At 37.8% G+C, this 20407-nt stretch overlaps 1 protein-coding gene across 2 annotated transcripts in view; it reads left to right on the top strand.

Moving 5' to 3' along the window:
* The first annotated feature begins 4159 nt into the window (after window positions 1-4159).
* trim36 (tripartite motif containing 36) overlaps window positions 4160-20407 on the top strand; it is a 36419-nt gene continuing 20171 nt past the window's right edge. Inside the window, exons 1-3 of one of the 2 annotated variants that reach the window (XM_088912411.1) lie at window positions 4160-4222; window positions 11800-12037; window positions 16020-16363. In XM_088912411.1, coding sequence (XP_088768537.1) covers window positions 4160-4222; window positions 11800-12037; window positions 16020-16363 — 645 coding nt within the window. Of the gene's footprint in view, window positions 4223-10982; window positions 11068-11799; window positions 12038-16019; window positions 16364-20407 lie in introns of those variants that run through there. The other variant, XM_088912410.1, reaches the window with a different exon arrangement.

Here is a 20407-nt window from a genome sequence, read left to right as displayed (position 1 = left end):
ATTTATTGTATTTCTGAATTTAGTTTTAAACTACTTTCATCTAAATTTTAACATACAGAGGTATTTTATTAAACCTTAATGTACCATTTAACATTTTTGCTTTTTTCATCTCCTAGGTAAAAAAAGCTGAATTCCATTGGTAGTTTTTGAAAATCTTATTTCTTTGATGGTTAGTTTTAGATGAGATTGGAATATCTGCATTTTAAGCTTTAGTTGATGCTAAAAATGAAAGGGTCATTCTCACTGGAGACTTTTATTATTTTTGTGTAAGATCTTATATGGTGGTCTCAATAAACAAAGCCTCACCTTACATAATGTCATTCAAATATGAAAGGTAAGAGTATTTCCATTTAAATCTTCTGAGCTAATCTAAGATACACTTTCTCCCCCTGTGCAGTTACCTGTCTAAATCTCATGTTTTGTGCTTCAGTCCTTTTGGCTCGGTCTCCTGTGTACTGTAATTGCCAATCACTCTCTTATTCGTTGTGAGGACTTAAATTACTATGAAAACGCTTTATTTAACAAGCTAATATGTGCAGCAAAGTGGTGCTTTCCAGGAATAAAAATAATCCACAGATTTGTCCAAGACGTGTTATATTAAGCATTAACATTTTATGTTGTTGAGTTTCCCCAGGCACCAAAACCAGAATTCCCCTTCAAAGCCGATTCTGGTTGAGCAGGCGTTAGAACAGTAGTAAGATTATGAATGAGAGGACCTTGTTTGGTTGCTAGTATTTGGATGTTGAGGATCTCATCCAGACTGTTCTTGAAGGGAGACGGTATATGTTCCCATTCAATAAAATGTCTGGATAGCATGTTCCAGATTCACTCTTTGACAAAAATGAGCTTCCTATTCTCTGTTTTTAATTGTTTTGCCATTCTAAGGATGTTCATTGGATTGACTTTGGATTGTCTTCTCTGACCAAGACCAAAATTAAACCTGTTCTTATAGTCCGGCATTGATGAACATTTCTTTGAGGACCAGGTTGTATCTGGTCACACTTCTCTGGAGACTCCATTGCAGCAATATCTTTTTTGTTACGTGGTAATGCCACTTGCTAAACAAGGTCAAAATATAAATTCTCCAACAAGAATGGTAACAGAGTGATAGAAAAAATAAACTAGATGAGACCATTTTTATAATAGTCAGTGTAATTCAGAAGTGTTTTATGCTTAGGAAGCTGTCTTCTGTCTTGCTGCTTAAAGTAGTTTTACAATAAGGATATCTAGTGTACACGGAGACGGTCCATTTCCACCCGTTTGTCTCAGAAACTTTAGCTCCTTCTTTGAAGTAAATTTGTCTTATTTTAAAATTTAACTGCATTTATCTGCAAAGAACTGCAGAGTTACATGTGTTATTAGAGGGGTTTTAGCAACTACTAGCTACCTTTTAATACTTTCACGTATTAAAAGGTTTTGAAAGTGCTTCTTCACATTTTTTCCTTATGCCAAGCAATGACACTGTTAAAATAACAAAATTGTATTGTAGTGCTAAGGCCTCAAAAGCTTGTTTACCTCTTTCGTCATATTGCTCCATGACATGTTCCTCAATAAGCCCAGATAAAAATGCAATTAAATGTATAAAATAATTTTAAACTTTTAATTTGCAACTGGCTTATTATGCAGTAGGTTTAAACATTTTCCTGTGAAACTGATTTAAACTGTTATTGTATTTTGTGTCCAAAGTTTCTTTTTCTTGAAAAATTGATTCACAAATCATTTTCATATTTAGAAAACAAATTTAATGCATTGCTTATGTTGCAACATCTGAGCCCTTTCTAGAGAACAGGACACTTGGACAGATTGTAAAATGTTGAATACAGACAGTTACTGGTTCTAAAGTCAAATTATATTTTCACAGTCATATGTCAAATACTATGTATTCTAATGGTCTGGAAAAGTACACAGTACATATAAAATGATTAAAATAATGTATGCAACCTGAAACAGAAGATTTGAAATTTAAAACATTCTGAATTCTGAAAGAAACTGACAAACATCACCTGCAATTTGTGTTTAAAATGAAGTAAAAGTGAGATGAGATGAGTACTACATGTACTCTAGTCTACTCTAGTTTCTTCAAGGAGTTCTGGAATCACTAACCTACTTCCTATCAAATGAGCAAGATCAAGTGACATCTTGCCTTCTGTAGCCAATCTTACATTCTCAATTTGTCTGCATTTCCAGAAGACATGAAATACTCCAGTTTTAACACTGTAAGATAGTTATCTTTTACCATTTCACTAAATACTGGCAATTACACTGCTTCGATTCTAAAAATTAAATGTTGCTTTGCTGAAAATAAACAGAATGTCTGTACTTACATGTACCTACCTACACACTTTTAAAGTGAATGAAAGTAGTGCTACTCCACTTAAGACTGAATTAAAACTTTTATTGCCAGGGAGTATTACATGTGCTCTATGATGAAATTAAGAATTCTTAGAATTATTCTAAAATAAAAAGAACAGTGATTTGTATTGTCTATTGTCTAAGTGCAGCTATCCTGTTGCCTTTGTTCACTATTCAATGGCATAATTCCTATTTAAGTACACAATAGCTCCCCTATTCCCTGACAATTGGGGTGCAATAGTTGGTGTTGGTTATCTCACAAGCTCTAGGATCCGGGTTCCAGGCTTCCAGCTTTAAGCACCTGTGTAAAGTTTGCATGTTGTCAGGTGTTCCACTTCCCTCTCTATCTCCCCAAAATGTGCTGGCTGGGTGTGATTGATTATTCTAAATATCTCTCCTTTCCCACAGGGGAGGGGGTGGTGGTCCCAAATATGACCAGTACTGGGATCTGTGACTTAGATGGCCGAATGTCCCACTCTCATACGATTCTGCTATTGTGAAAATAAAACGGATCTGCAGTATAGTAACAGGCCTGCTTAATGACTGCTAAATCCCGCCCCTGCCCTGTGTCCAACCATTTACAGGAGTGGTTTTAATGCCTTTCTCCCCTTCGCTCGGAATCTGGCGTCTTATATACACATTTGAATATTGAAATGAAAGAAAGCTGTATTAAATGAGGTCAGTTGAACCTTTGTCGACCAGATGCACATGAATGCAGCTACTTAATCAGTCCGCGACACAATGCCAATTGTAAAATCCTTACAGTCGATGACCAACACGGTACTGCATATGGCAAATATGCTTAGCTATTTTACACAGAGCGCAGAGAATAAAATTCACCACCTGTCCATCTTTTCGGGCTTTGCCGTTTTATCAGATACGTTGTGTCTTACATCGTGATTGCTGCGAGTTTGGTTATGAAACAACGTATACTGTAGATTAATTTATATTTCTAATGATCTAAATTAGATAACGTATGAGTTGTTTCGTAGATTAGTAAAATCAAAAGAGGTGAAATGTTTTTAAATCAATTTGAAACGCGTTTATATTATTTGAAATATTCGCTTTAAGCTCCTTACGACCTTCTTAAGAATGAAAAAAGCAGCTTATAGCTGGCGACGGCGGGCAACATCAGGTCAGCAATACGCCTCGAGGAGCATCGGTACAATGTTGCTTAGAAGTCAGTGGTGATTTACAATGAACCAAGTTTTTTGTTCCATGTAGTATTTCTAATAAAAGTCAAATAGCGATTTTAATTAATTTCATTACTAGATTACATAATACTAATTCCACCCATATAATGTGCTTATGAGTTATCCCTTCCCTTTTTATTTTTGTTTAATTTAAAAGAATTAAGACCATACAGAACGCTGGAACATAACAGCAACATAAATAGTAATCAACTTTTTTTTATTACAGTACAATTACTGCAAGAAAGTTTCTCCATTCAACCGACTGTCATAAAACAATAAAAAGCACTCCTTTGCAGACACTGCTACCCAAGGTAATCGAATATCTTGGTTCACGCCCAGGGAAGGACAGTGGAGGCGGGGTTTCGTCCGGAGAAAGATGAGTCCTTTGGTACTTACATTTTCACCTCAAGGCAGCCTGGTGCATTTGCGGTTGTGGATCTTTTATGTCGGATATACCGGGTACTTAAGATAAAAGTCATTGATCGTCTTCAGCGTGTCCAAGACACATTGATCCCGAAGCGCGTACAACAAAGAGGCAGACCTGGTGGAGGTCAAATTCGCACATATTGCAGTACATTTCAACTCTCGCTGTTTTGGTAATATACTCTCTAAACATGTCCGATTCAGAAGATATGTCAGAATTTGGGTCTATAGTCGAGAGGATAACAAAAGGCGAGGTAAGCGCAAACAATACATTTTATACCATTAAGAATTTAAAATACTATGTGTGAAAATTTCGAATTTATTAATGAATTGAGCTTTCTGTGTGGTCCTTAATGTATTCGTTTAAAACGTAGTAAAGAAACTGAATGCAAGCAGTGTCCTTAAACGTGGTTGAACTCCAGCTATAAACAGTGATGGTAATGGCAGTCATGACAGATCTAAGTACCGCATCTGTCATTTTATGAAAGCCACAAAAAGTGGGTGTTGCCAGTCGTGGAATACTGAAGCTTCTGTACCGCGGTTTAAAGCCTATTTTCAGCTTTCTGACAGTAAAAATACGTGTTTCTTGAGGTGAAAGTTGCTAGCGTGTACAACTGAAAAAAACACACACAATCGTTCAGAATTGCTGGAGAAGCCCCGAAGTGCAAGTATGCATGAATATTTAGTTTTCTGCTGTCCTTACTCTGGTTCATGAAGGAGTCCGCAGGATACTAGCACCGTCAACTGAGTGTAAAACCTTTGACTCATTTAACAGTAATTGCAAGACTGCAAGTGCAAATTCTTCGTCTAAAAAACTAAAACATCGATTAATTTTGATGATGTGCTAGTAACATAATTTTCGTTATGAGAATACAGAAACAGCCGTGCTACTATGGTAATGCAGATTTTCTCCAAAGGGTTGTTTCTCGCCAATACAATAAGGAAACAATGTAACAATTGAATATGACAGGTTGTGAAGGGCCGGTGAAACCGACGCCACAGCAAGGCTGGAGATAACGGCGTGGTAGAACAAGGATCTTCTGCTTTGCAGGGGACGTATTGTATTCGTATAATAGTACAAAGCAAACACAATTCCTTCCATACAAGGAATCCAGTTCTCTCAGAAATGCAATTGTCTAATTAAAAGGTGGGGGAAAGTACAGAAACCGTGCGGTACAAAAGCAAATTAGAAATGAATTGACTTGATGTGGAATATTGTCAAGCACGCTTGTATATAACAATATATGACTGTAAACTGTGAATTTCTGAAACAAGTACCAAGTCTAAAGAATTGTCCTATAGTAAAATGGTACATAATGCATACCTGTTTTCTAAGGAAAAGAAATGAAAGATTTTAATGTGCAAACTTTTCTATTTCCCTCACATTTAGTTCAGATATTAAGACTTAAAAAATTAATAAAATTAATCATCATTAATAATGATTTTGGGGGGAATGTTTGAAAGGCATAAAGTGTACAGTATGCAGTATTACTGCCCAAGGAAAAAATCAATACATGAAGTTCACAAGATGGAAGTTTTCTACTGGGAGATAATTGCACACTAATAGAAACCATTACACCCAAAACAGGCTTTTGTTTTCAGTAATGGACATCCGCTGACTTTGCTAACTGAGGGAGTGGTACCCTGCACTACTGCACTAGAAAAAAGTGTCCCATGACTTACAATCTGTATACAAAGTTAAAGTTTTCAGAGAGTAAATGCGTATTTCAAGTGTCCTTTGTCATGAGGTAACTGTTTAGAGGAAAATGTCCAACAGGGCTCATCACAGTATGACAAGTACTTAAAGTTGACTGTTCACATCGCTAGGAATGTATTAAATTAGAGTAAAAAATATTGGAATCAGAGAAAACTAAAATAGAAAATATTCTATAGGTTTATTACGAATTTTCTTAAGTAGTAAATAAATATAAATATGTTCTTAAATCTTTATATATATCATACAGTATGTTTGCAGAAGGGTTAATTTATTGTATTACAGAATTGATTTCCTGGAATTAAGCTATTCACTGATTCAGCATTCCCTTGAACATGATTGATTTTTAGTTTGTAAGTATGTTGCATTTATGTAAGACAAAGATAAATGTGCTGAATCACGGAATGAATTCAGATCCATTGTTTTCATCATAATAATGATTTAAATGGGGTTAAGAGTTTATGTTCCTGAACAATTGTTTTCAAATTATATAAAATATTCTCCCTGGCATTATCAAGGGGTTAAAATTGATTACTTATGTGCTGGAATAGATCCAAACAAGCGATTAGCAGAGAAGGTTTCAGATCCTATTAGTGGTGCATTGAACCACTGAGCTGCCTTTCAGGGAAAGCTAAGATAATCGGGCATGACACCAGCCACATCTTTGCCCCGTGCACTGTGGACAGAAAACAACCACCCCAGATGCAGAGAGATCTGAAAACTACCCTTCTGAAAAAGATTTTACCTACATTAACTATAGCAGGATTATCTTAACCCGACCTGTTTAAAATGTGATGAAGTAAAAACACACTTGTAGGTGCTTTTCTGGCAGAAAATATTTTTGGCATTTGTAAGTTGCTATTAAAGTTTGTTTTTAACATTAGGTTAAAGTTATGATTCTCTCTTTAAATTATTTCTCTTCTTTAAAGTTTTCTTTTTTAAGAACTAATGTGAGTAGTTCTGTGTCAAACATAAATTTCAGTGAACTACCATGCTTGCTATGTGGGCAAGAGATCTGATACATACAGTAAGTTATATATTGTTTTACATTTAAGCTTCTGCAACTTTAAAATATATTTTAGAGGTTTTTCTTAACCTGATTTTTATTCAGTCTATTTTTTGTTTTTTGTAGCTTTTGAACATAACACCCTTTTATGGCTGGAGAAGGCAACTGTCCTTTCTGGATACATGCATAATCATATTGACTAAGCCAATCTAAGGACATACACAACATATAAAAGATGTCTAATGCATTTTACTTTAATGCAAAGTGAACACTTAAATTGAATTTAAGTTGAAGGATGTCTTGCTGTTACTATAAAATATGCTACTTCAATTTCATTTAGAATGTTATCTTTAGTATTGACCACTATATTACTGAAATTAGCCATGGATACAGTTGAAAGCACAGTGGTCAAATTAATTTCTGGGATCATTTGAATGTCATATGCAGAAAGACCAAAGTAAATTAATCTTTTCAACCTTGAAGCAAAGGGATTACAAGGGGTTTCAATTTAAGTTTGCAAAATTCTCAAAACTTTTGGAAATGTCAACCCAAAGGATTTTTTTTTATAATGTGCAATGAAGACACATAGACAAAAGGTCACAAATCGAAATTTAGAGGAGACAAAAATAAAGACAAATTATTTAATAGAAAGGGCTGTGGGCATCCAGAACAAAGCTGCCTGTCTCAGCTGTTGAAGCTTACACTCCAAGATCGTTTTAAGAAGCAGCAGGATGACATATTAGAATCAATTAAGTACTAGTAATAAATAACCGATAGGTTACATGGCCACTTGTAAGGATTAATGGAACTTGTCATTTGTTGTCAGATTCCCCAAACCATACTCCTCGTGACTCAATGGGACAACACTTATGAGTCCACATAATAGAATACTCTGCTTTTTTTCTAAAATCAAGCTATATGACCCACCTTGTCCTCATCCTGTTCTTGTTTCCTCCTTTCATCTAGAGTATTAAGAATAAAAGAAAGGATAACAGTCTTAATATTGACCCTGCTGTTTCTTAATGACATAATGACATAACACCTGCAACTACTCACTTTCCTGTGTACTATTTTGCAGTTCATGTAAAAATACAATACTACCTTTATTTGCCAGTTTTGACCTGAAAACTTAGTGAAGAAATGCAACAGGTTGGCGAAATAGGGTGCGCCTTTTCATCTTTCAGCCATCTAAACTAGAATAGTTTTATAATTATGATACTGCTTTATGTACTAGATGAGAGACTGATTCATCTTAAAAAATAGCATTTCTTTAGTTTAGAACTATATTTGTTGAATTCCATCAGCTGTTTAGCTGTCCCACATGTAGGTCAATGATTACATGACTTTTTTATTTAGAATTTCCAATTGTTTTACTCTTCTTTGTTATACCTACCTGGTGTTTTTGTAATTGCTAGTTGAGCATTTTTCACATACTGTAAGTTCAAGGTTATGAACCAGACAGCTTGATGCAGAGGTGAATGAGGGAGTGCTGTGCACGTCCTGTGCTTGGTGGTGCCAATCCAATCGTACACTGCCAGTTGGTGAATCCCAGTCACAGGCTCGAAACTGTGCCCCCTGAGAGAACTGATCCTGCACCTAGGTCAGCACCTTCACTGGTCGAGCCACTCAGTAACCTTTTAAAACCCACGGTAATACTATTTCCTACTTTTTATTGGCATCTCTGATTTTTTTTAACTTGTGCTTCCAATACAGTATATCATCAATTCCTTAAAATCCTGATGTTGTTATTTATATCATTTTCATTTTTACCCCTTGATCTTAAGAAGGTATATTCTTCTGAAATTAGGCATAGCAGTTCTACTCTAAAAGGCATTAATAGCTTCACAAGGAATTTCATAAGGGTTGTGTGTCTGCTTTTGACTGCTGAAAATAATTCATGAAACTTTTCAGAACCTTACAAAGAGTGTTATTGAAGTCTTACTCTGGCATCTGGTGGTGAAGTCACTGAAGATCTCTTCAAGTTTAAGTAGCTGTACTTTGTATTTTGCAGAGAGCCTGAGGCTTTTTTGGGAAGTTGAAGTAGATAAAGAGTAAGGTGAATCAGCTGGGTGCAACACACAGAAAACAGTTGCTGCCTATTGTTTATATATAACCATATTGTTTGAAGTACCATACCAGCTGCTCCGAATAACACATTTTCTATGTGGCATGAATTCTGTCCATTCTCAAAGCATTACTGGTTTGAATCATTTCCTGTTTCTCAACAACTAATTAATAGCGTATCATCTGTTTTGACAACAATTAAAGATATAAATTGAGAAAAATCTTATCTCCACCAAAAACAGTAGTTTAAAAGTAGGTTTAGAAATACAATCTCCCTATATATCTTCAGATGGCACATTTATGTGATTTAACTTAATGTCTGAGCACTGGAAGCATAATATTATGATAAATAATTGTTGGTTTGATATTATGAAAAAGTACTGGGTTTGTTTCTCACTAGTCTTTCAATACTTGTAGTACTGAAGGTTTGGGTTCATTAATCGTTGCCACATCACAGAAAAGCTGGCACAGCTGGATTCTGTGCTCAAACAGAATTCCCTCAGGGTTGATGAGCATCGTGACTACATTGCCACTCCCCCCACCTTCACCAGATAGCGTGTCTGTGAATGGGCTTGAGACACACTGGCTGAAAGTTCCATTTACACAACATAAATTTCACACCTGAAGAAGGCTCCACGGCCGAAACGTGTTTTCTTTCTTCTCTTTTCAGCATGGAATAAACCTATTACTTGTTCCATAAATTTCAGGTACCATGGTGTGTGCCCGTCTTTGGAATGAATACCGTCTCAAAGAAAAAGGAGTCTTGCATTATCATTTATTTCTTAATATTGCAAATTACTGTGATAACCTTCAGTCCCATAATACAGTTAAACTTGTGAAGGACTCTAACCTAGTTCAAATAAGGACAAGGTGCCTGTTATTCTTAACCCTGTCCAAAACCCTGTAGAGATATTGCCTTATAAGGAAAATAATTATTTATATTCTATTCTTCTTAGAAAGAAAATGTTTCTAAGAAAAAACAGCATTTCCTTACCTGAAATACCCATAATCATGTAATAAAATTCAAATCACAGATAAGATTACTTCAATAAACCTCTACTGATAAATCATATGCACAATATATGTATAAGCAAATATATTATATTTTTAGTTCCAAGTAGACTGTGATAACTATTATTTCATTAACTTACTAGTCATTTCCCCTCCACCTCCATCAACACCAACACGCAGTACTGCCATATTAATCTGTATTACACATTTGGGTAAAAAGTGTATAATTTCCTAGTACTTAGAGGTTTATTTTTCTATTACTGTGGTTCTAAACTATCCGAAACTCGAATGAAAGGCGAAGTGTTTCTCCTTCCGTACCCGACGCTGACTTTAAAATCAACAGATGTTTGCTTACGAAAGGTAACGAACTCGAGAAAGGACACTTGTTTCTGCGCACGTTTTAAAGGTTATCAGAATCAATTAGCACTTCAACTAGCTGCTCCAGCAAGAGATTTAAGGGGCGGGACTGCCGAGAGAGCTTTCTGCGTTATCACGTACTTAAATGAGTCACTTTTGTTTTGTTACATCACGTAACATCGGCTGTTCAAAACGTGAGAGTTTTAAATGGTTAGTAAGACATAAAACGTACAGACACCCAATTTCTTAAATATATTATGCGTCACAAAATAATAGTCTACCGTCATCCTGAGAGAAAGATTCACATTTTTCAAGAGACCTGCTGAGGCCTATCGACCCATCACTTATCTCCGGGTCACCGTGTAGCTTTTACCCTGTTTGTAAGCAATTAAAATTAGTGAAAGAGAGACGACAGCTAAGTCGCACAGGCCAACTTTTCGGCTATTTTTAACATCATACTCAATACAGTAAAACTGAAACTACAGCGTTGATGGACAACTCACAGGTTACAAAGCGTCTGCCTTTTTGCCGTAATCTTTAGCTAGTCTACGCATTTTGAACTATTAGCAAAAACAAACAAGAAAGAATTAACTATTAGCGATAAAACAAATAATCTTCTCAATGCTGCAAAGGTCTGCTTGAGGCCGCAGACAAACCGGGAACCCCCTTCTTGATGCACTGAGCACAGGAGCTGTTTCTATGGAGATCTTGCCCGTGTCTCCACCCCGTCTGCTGTACTGCGGGCGCCTCACTGTTTAAAGAGCAGAGACACGCTTGTGCTCGGCTGCGGAATCACGGTGCGCTCTCGGCCAGGCAACTTAATTCATTCGGCTTTTTACTGCGGATGGGGGTTTAATTTTTAATCAGTCCACTGCTGGGAAACGTCTTCAGCGCCGTGCCTTGTACTTACAATGTCCGCTGTTTCTCAGAGACGTAGCTCAATTTTGGTAAGTAAATGGTTTATGTTTCGATTTCTTGTTAGGTTTTAGCATATGCTTCTGAACCAGAGAGTGGCTTTTAACATACAAGATCGAAGCGTGTTTTCTAACTTGTAAAGAACCACTCTTTTGGTGGGTATGTAAAAGGGTCCGAGCGTTATGAGGAAGATTTGTCAAGCCCGTTTTCTTTTGAAATATAGTGATCACCTTGATATACATGGATATTTTGATGTTCATTTATTCACACTTACGTCGTTATTAAAGATTAGTTTGTGTGTTTCTGTGAAACAAGAAGTACTGTCCGTGTTCCTTAGTTCCCTTTTTTAAAAACTAAAGAGTGGATTTACAGACTTTCACAATTTACCATGCGTCAACATGAGCTAACCAGGAATTTGACCTGTCACGCGCAAAAGTCAATTTTTCACACTTCAGCACCAAAAAAAAAAGAAAACAATGAAGGGATAGGCCCCCGAGGTTATCAGCCTATTTAATTGTTTTTTAAACCATTGTTAGGGCTTATTTAAGGATCAGTGCACTTCAAAGGATTGTCGCCTATAAAAGTGAACTAATAGAGACAAGATTTCTTGCACGTACTTCCAACAGTAGTCTCGGAACGCAATTCGGTTAAACGAGCTCGTCAAAACCTGCTTTTTGTGTAAATAAGGGGGTGTATTTTTAATTAACATGTTTGTTACCTGGGGGGGTGTATTAACCTGCAAAACAACAACATCTCTCTTTCAGGTTCCAATGAAAAACATCGAGCGGGAGCTGATCTGTCCCGTGTGCAAGGAGCTGTTCACACACCCCCTGATTCTTCCCTGCCAGCACAGCGTTTGTCACAAGTGTGTGAAAGAGCTGCTCCTCCTGACCCACGAGGACTCCTTCACGGATGGGGGCTCGGAGTGCTCCACCCCGGGGAGCCCCCGCTCTCGCGTCCCTTCTCCCAGCATGGAGAGACTTGACCGGCTTGTTAGATCAGGTTTGTGCCGCTCTCGAGTCTGTTTGTTTTCCTGCAGCATTTACATATGCTATTTGCATTACCGTTTCGGTTTAAGAGGTAGCTGAGAGGGGGGGTTAAATGTGGGTAAATCCACAGCTGCCTGTTTTTGTCTTATCCTCAATTGAACACACCTTTGCTTTGGTTGTGCTTTAATAGTCATCATTTGTCTCACTTGTCTTGTCTGGCATGCCCCAACCTCAACATATGTCAACTAAATCGTGAAAAGAAATGTTATTTCCTTATTTTTACACGAGTACAAACTTGGAGGATGAAGTGCAGCGATTGAACATATTGTAGGGGGGGGGTGACTTTTAATTTGAACTGAGAACAGACGACTCATTTCATAGGCAAGTAAGTTTACACACTTCTGATGTGGATTTTGGCAATAGGAGTGTTTAATCTTATTGAACATGAAATGGAGTTCATTTCTATTTCATCTTAAACCTGTTAGCCTTTTCTTTCATTAAGGGGGTTACATTCTGAAGATTATTAAAGCAAAAACTTTTTTTTTTTTCTCCAAGTGGAGGAGCTGAAAACAGTATTGGTTAGACAAGGCAGCCTTTCTCTAAAGCAAGGGTCTGTCATCTCCCATGTAAGGCACAGCTGCAGAGTGTGTGAGGAGAGCAATCCTGGCTTGCACAGCCTGAATGCATTCATTCTTCATGTGTGCACTGCAAACAAGACAGGAGCTTGTTCGCTGGTAGACTTTGGAGAGCAAAATGGTCATTCATGTTGAAGACTTCTGTTTGTTTTTCAAATCGTAATGTCTTGTTTTGCCGCCAGTACTGAAAAACATTCTTTTAGTAGCAAACTGAGTTTACTTGAATGTATATTTTAGGAAATATTTATTTTAATATGGGAGAGAATTGGGGGGAAAAAATACAGAAAGTCCTTAATGTGACTGACATTTATCATTTAAGGTTGTGTAGGTCTGACATGCTCAGTCATGTCAAAGGGCAGACTGTTGAAATATTAAGGAACAAGTAGAGGTTAATTCCAGCTGGGAAGAAAAAAGTCTGGCTTTGCAGAAGGCTCACTAAAATGTTCCATCTTTTTTTCAACTTTCAACATGGAACTAACTTCTGCTTGTTCCTTCGTAGCTTGATTTGATTTTCGGTTGAAATTTCCTGAATGAACTTTTGTTAGTAGTATCCTAAGCCACTGTTGTATTTAAAAACTTCACTTAATGAAAGTGAAGGTCAGTGCAGGAGTGCCTGATGTGCATTCACTTCACCTGTTTGTGGCTGCCTTGATGATGGTTATAAACATTTGCTTGTTACTGGCAAGGGATGCGTTTGAATGTTAACTGATGTGCAAAACCAACCTGAACATCACCTGTGCATTTTGTCCCCCTCTAGCATTTTACTTTATAGGTTTTGACTGTAACCAGTAAGTAACAAACTAAAAATGTAGCATTGTGTTAAACCAATATCTGAAACATCCCACGCTCCCCACAGAGTCTCATTTCTGAAAATATAAATGCATAATCTAACATTCCCACTAGAGTGTTTTTAATGATTGAGCTACAATTATTGTATAGAACCTGAAGAGCTCTTCCAGTGATTTACCACTTAGACCCTTCGTATCTCATGAGCAAGTCTGAATATGAACGGAGCACCATTTAAAAAGGTATTTGTTACTCTTTTGTTTCCTTCACTTTCCCTGACCGAGTTCTGGCTCCGGGGAGGTATATCAGTCTGAGTTGTGCTGTCAAACCTGTGTATCTTACTCCCAACTTTCTGTCCGATTGCAGCCTCTCTGCGGAGGTCGTTCGGAAGGAGAGGTAGAAATGGGTTCCATTTTTTATATAGCTGTAGTGAGTATAGTGTTTTTAGATTTCTGTGAACACCCACATAATATAGTTTTATGTACACACAATTGACACAGTAGTCAACCTTGTGAAACAGTGGTCAAGCAATTCATTCTTTTATGGGACAGTGTAAAGGAGCATTGATCTTCATTTGCCTTCCCTCTACTCTTAACCTTTCTGCTGGCTCGAATTTACTCAATATCTAATTAGTTCAATTGGATTTTGTTTCTTTAATTCTCATTGTCCCAAAGTGCAAATCCAGTGTGCATCTCCCCTTCAAAGTGGACTATAGCATTTATAGAACGGTTAATCTTGTTTTTCTGGAATACTTTTCTGTTTTCTAATGTTGTCAAAAACTGTGGGCGACCAAATTTTCTGGAATCATTTTAAGTTTTGGAGGCAAGATGACCTGAACAAAATCTTCAAACACAAAAATTGTATACTCTTTAAATATTTTGATTAATTGCTCTTCTTTTTCATTATTTTCTTACAGTATCTACATTTCTAAGAGCCTTAGGGTTAAAGTTTTACATATGTCTTGCAGATTTATAACCTAAAATGTGTCCACTCTGGTGTTTTTTAAAGCACCTTCCACAGAGAATGCACAAACACCTTTTATTGCCCTCATGAGATGCTTTATTTTTGTATCTGATTTGACCCCTTTCTCTGCACTGTAAAGCACATCTGAGTCTAGATGCACCAGAAAGACGTAGCTCACTGTGATGCAGGCAGTATCCGCAATTTTCCTCCCTGCGCTGCACACCTAAGAGCCTAAGTACACCATTATTTTCTTTTAATTATGTGACATTGCTTCGAATTGACCACTGCCAAGTCATTCTTCATGGCACACAAGTTCACACTTGTCTGAATAACCATGTTTGTGTTCACAGCATGTCCATTATGTGCTTGTTTGTCGCTGATGCGCTGTAAAAATGGCGATGTAATATGCATTGCTAGTTTTCATTTGTTTTGCTTGCTTTTTTAGCTTTGCTCAGTGTTGTGTGCTTGTGCTTGCAGTGTTATTCAGTGTTCTGACATGCAGTTTGTTGATCAAGGCAAAGACCAGTTTTGTCTTGTATAAGCTCAGCCTCTGTAAACATATGATGGCATAATGCCCTTGTATCTGAAAGATGGATGTTTGTTACAGTGGACACTGGATTCTACAGAAAAAAAGAATGTTTAAGGCATTGAGAAGCAAAAAACCTATTACCATAGTCCCATTTTATGTGAAGTGAATTGCAGAGATGTATTTTCAAAGGTCTCAATCTCATCAAGTCAAGCTTTATCAGCCTTTCCTTTTGTGGCTTTTTATTTTTAAATTGGACAGATTCTATATAAAATGAAAGAATTAATGTTTAATTAACTTCAAGCTGCTTCATTATTATTCTATTGGAATTGAGGGGCCCCAAATCTTAAATTGATTACGAAGAAAAAGAAGACTGTTATCTGTTGTTGATCTACAACAGTTTACAAGACTTCAGATGTGTTTTTGGGCTTTATCAGATGGGGGGGGGAAGGAGTATGTGCTGCTAAGCAGAAATTTTCAAAGCATCGAAACAGAAAGTAGAAACTAAATCTTACTGCTGTTAGAATGGAATAAAGTACTCTGTAAATTTATACTTATCTCATTCCCCATTCACAACAAGATTTAATATCATCAAGGAAATGGTTCCAAAAAGACCCCCTACAGATGCATATTGTAAGACATGTAGTCTTCAGAATGCCTTAAGACCTTCTAATTTGTTGTTTTAAACAATGCCGAATTTGTCAAAGCCCCTTTGGAGGATGAGGAGTAATCGTATTACTTCAGGCATTGTTGACACACCCACCTGACACACACACACACACACACCCTCTGGAAACAATGCTTCATTGAAATTTGACATACTGTAGTTTTCAGCCTGGAGTTTCTTTCATTTTCATCTTAAAGAAGCTGGAAAGTTAACTTTTGAAAATCAGGTTAGCTACATCGCTTATAATTGGTGTGCGTTCCCTGGTTCAGATCACTGACTACTAAAAGCCCTTTCTGTCTATAAAAGCCTGCGTGAAAGAGTTGGTCAGCTGAGGTGCCTGAGAATGTTGTTGTTTTATAACCCGTTTCTATACTCCTTCTCCCCCCTTGATTGTTCTTTCACTGTTCTGTGTAATTAGGGTCAAGTACCCCATCAGGATGGAAACGCAACTCCCTCACTCCTCGGATTACCATGTTTCCTTGCCCGGGATGTCAGCACGGTATCGATCTCGGCGAGCGAGGTATCAGCATGCTCTTTCGAAACTTCACCCTGGAGGCCATCGTGGAAAGGTACAGGCAAGCCGCTCGAGCTGCTGTGGCCATCATGTGTAACCTGTGCAAAGCGCCTCCCCAGGAGGCCACCAAGAGCTGCATGGACTGCAAGGCCAGCTACTGCAACGAGTGCTTCAAGGTGCACCACCCCTGGGGAACTCCTAAAGCCCAGCACGAGTATGTGGGCCCAACCACCAACTTCAGACCCAAGGTACTAATCACTATCACGCACTTTAACCCACGAAGTCCAGTGTACAGTAATGGATTAGTCAATGTGCCCCCTAGTATCTGGAAAGCCCAGCACTGGTTTGCTTCAGAGCTGTCATATACAGCCGACTTAACAAAACCTGTGGGTTCTCTAGAATTCCTGAACCCATGTTTGCACCTTAATTGGCTGTTTTGATTTTTTTCCTTGAATTTGGTTTCTATAATAACAGTGTGGGAAGAAACAATCATGCTGCCATGATTTAATTGGAGCTGATGTCTAGTATTCCTGTCATTGAAGAATCATACTCGGCAGTTTGGCATCTGTGTGGCCTTTAGGGATACTTGCATAACGCTACAGTTTTAGTACAATTGTAAGGAGTTAGATTTTGGCTGGGTTCTAATTTTAATAAACTGGGATATGTATTCTGAGCGGACTGTATCCACATAGACTTTTTCTGGGTTCTCTGGTTTTCTGGTGCCTCCCAAAGACATGCTGGCTACACTAATGGGTGTAGCTGAATTGTTCCTGTATGCCTGTGTGTATCTTGCTATGAACTAGTATCCTGTCCGGGTTGTTGTCCTGCCTTGTACCCTGTGCCCACTGGCTTGTCTCCAGGTTGTCAGAACCCCTAACCAGGAGTACGTACAGTAGCTTTCCGATAATGGATCGGTTGGTTGTGCCATGTTTCTAGGCCTGTAAGTTACAGAAAGGATAAATTGGAACACTTTCAAAAAGTTATCGTTCCCCCTCCTGTGTATATTTCTGTATTATCAGATGTTTATGTAATAGAAATTGATGCAAATGGTTGCAATAAATATATCGGTAGTAGTTTTCTGTTTTTTAATATAGACTGTTAATGCTCACTTTACAATAAGTGATTTCTTTCACATTTTAAACTGAAATGGGGTTTCTAACCAGTGCTGTTGTGGTGGCAATATTGAATTCCTGATTTCAAGTAGCCTATCAACATCTACAGCCTGTAACCTGGAGTTCTAAGGTATGCGTTGCAAGGAGATGTGCTCAAATGGAGCAAGAGTATATTGTATTCTTTTTGGAGCATGTCGCTGCAGTTTCTTTGCCAGTTTGATTTATATCTGCTCTTCTCCTTCTTGTCAGATGGCAGTTGGTGTTGATTTTTAAACCAAATCGAGACCTTTGTTTCTGACCTGCGGTTTCTCCAGGAGCCTTTGTAATCAGCTCTGTTCCAGATGCGCTCGGACAGGGTGTTGCTGTGGCTGATGCTTTGCTCCTGCTGCTGCGTGTTTGCAGGCCTGACCTGCTTTTTATTATCAGTCCCTTTGCCATGTGTGCTTCCTTAGTTCTTTGCTTGGATAGCTAGTTGCTGATCTTAATCATAGAGCCTGGTTTGCTCAAAATAATCATGATCTTCTGCGAAACTAAAATTTTACTTAAAATGATAACAATTAAGAAATATTACAACTATTAATTAAACATTGATTAGGATGCACTTGTGACATGAACAGATTGTTTAGAACACATTCAGGCTGCAGTTAGTGATTTTACCGAAATAAGATCCCTCTTCCATTACTCAACTATGGGTTTTCCGTCTGGACATCAGATCTGGCCATCTGGTTGTCCGACAGCACACATCCATAATCTGTAGCAAGCCTGCAAATGATTTTTTTTTATCACCTTGATTCTCTTTGTTTTTTTTTTTTCCTTTGCATTGACCGGATTGTCAAATAAGTGGTTGCAAAAAGATTCACATGCAGGTATACGTCTTTTGTGAATTCCTCCTCTGGGTATTGTGCAGGACTTTTACTTTGCTATTCCATCATCTGTACTGTACATCTATGGGCTTCTGTCACCCAGAGTTTTGCCCGCGTTTTGTACGAAATCCGCCTGTAGGTCAATTAGAATAATCACTCGAGCAAATTGAAGAAGGCAGCTGGTCTTGACAGAGCTTAAACTGTTTGGATTTGTTTTGCTGAGTTTCAGCTGTTAATGTTCTACAAACAAAAGAAAGCAAAGCAAATGCCATTTGTAGTAACCGATAATCATTGGAGATTGGCCTTTAAACAATAGAATGAAATACTCTGAACAAGAATTTTATGGTGCCTGCATAATTCTGATATAACTATACTCTTACCCAGCAATGTAGCAGATGACTGTAAGCACTCCTTGTGTTCTGCCAGTGAGATTGACAATTAGAAAATCTTTGTATTGTTTTTTTATCGCTGTTTGAACGTTTCATTGTTACATTTGACAGAAAATGGAAAATTTATGGATCTTGTCTACTCTCAGTGGCACATTCATCTTCAAGATCACTGCATGTGTGTGATCAGTAGGTAATATCACAGGGCTGCAGCCTCCATAAACCATTATGGCCCCAGTAGGGAGACATCTGTCTGCAACAGATTGTTGAGCTAAACTGTTGGTCACCGTGGTCAAGGCATAGTGCTTTGTCTCTGTGAGCTTCTGATAAAGGCTCAGTTACCTTTTGATAACATCAAGATAAACCTGCTGCACTGCCCTGTATGGGGCAGAGTAAAGATGGGTAGATAACCTTTCAATGTGAAATTTTAGTATATTCCAGTTCTTCGAATGAAAAAGTACACATTTGCTTTATACGGGCAGATAAATGTTTTTACACCATAGTTTTATTTTAAGATCTTGTTTATCTTCTTAAACCTGTTAAATCCTATTTTGATATTACAGTTTTATCCAGATATTATTATTGCATCTTTGTTAGGGTTAAAACTTTAATTTGTAAGAACAGTAATAAAGTACTTGTAGTTGGTAATTATTTGTAATGATATATATATATATAAAACTGGATGCCTTATCGATGTCTTTTTCAAGATGTCTTATTTTCATGACTCAATCCTATTTTTAGGATTGTTGCTCACAGTAGAGCCTGGCATCATTTGTACGAGCACTTTGGCTTTTAGTTATAGACGACAGAACTATAGCACTCTGAGTGGGGTCTGATGTTGCATATAAAATGAAGGGTACTACCAGTGCTGAGTGAGCATGAATATTCTTGAATGTTTGGCCACTTCTTGGGGACTTAAACTGCCAAGTACTCAACTTGTACTGTACAGTAAACTTTTATTGGTTTATCCATATGTGACCTTGGACAACCTGTCCTTTAGAGTATGGCTTCACCCTCAGAAACTTCTTGCAGCAGGGTGTTTAACTGTGGCTTGCATCTGTCTCATTCTCCAAGTGCTGTGGGAGGCAAAAGAAAATGTTCTTCACTTATTTCAGTAAGCCTGTCGGCTTATATTCACTGTGTACAGGGGACAATGAAATGAGAAGAAGCCATTCAGTCCATCTTACTCACTTTTGATTTTTAGTAGCTTAGTGGTTTGAGAACATCATCCAGCTGTCTGAAAGAGAGCCATCCTTGACAACACGGTTGGCTAGGTTTTTCCTAGACTCCCGCATCCCCTTTTCTAAAATACCTTCGTATTTTCTTAGCTTTAAATGCACTTCTTCCCTTAATTTCCTTTTTTTTTGGTTCATGCTTCGTTGAGTCTGAAGACGTCCGTTATGAAATGCCTTTGAAGATTTTTAACATTTCAGTCCCATCTCTTTGTAGTCTTTTTGTTCAAGAGTGAAATATGTAGTCCCTTAAGCCTCAAGGATCAAGACACTCCTCTGGTATATATCAGATTGTTCTTTTTCTGAACTGGTTCCAAAGCAGCATTGTCTTTTACAAATTGTACACGGGGGTCACAGTGAGCAGAGAGAGCCCCAGCAGCCTGACAGACTGATCCTGAATGCCAGCCCTTTGGGAATCCTGAGCTCAGGTCATCTGGTGAGATGATTGTACAGCTCTGACCTTACCTGGTGTGTGTCTGGGGAGGACCCTCGAAACTATGCTTTTAATGCCTTTGTCCCAACATTTGTGGGTTTTTTTTTATCACCTCTCTGCGTTGTCCGCCAGATAAACATAAACGCCTCTCTTTTTCAGAGGTAGCTTTTTCAAGCCTGTCTTCCCATTTAAAACTTTTTGTTCCTTGCACACAATCCTTCTCTACATTAAGGGCCTTCCAACAGGTTTGCCCAGTCTCGAGATTT

This window comes from Atractosteus spatula, chromosome 3 (assembly GCF_055471065.1).
Source record: "Atractosteus spatula isolate fAtrSpa1 chromosome 3, fAtrSpa1.hap1, whole genome shotgun sequence".
Classification (NCBI taxonomy): Eukaryota; Metazoa; Chordata; class Actinopteri; order Semionotiformes; family Lepisosteidae; genus Atractosteus; species Atractosteus spatula.
The sequence above is the reverse complement of the archived record's forward strand: the minus strand, read 5'-3'. Positions and strand labels throughout refer to the sequence as shown.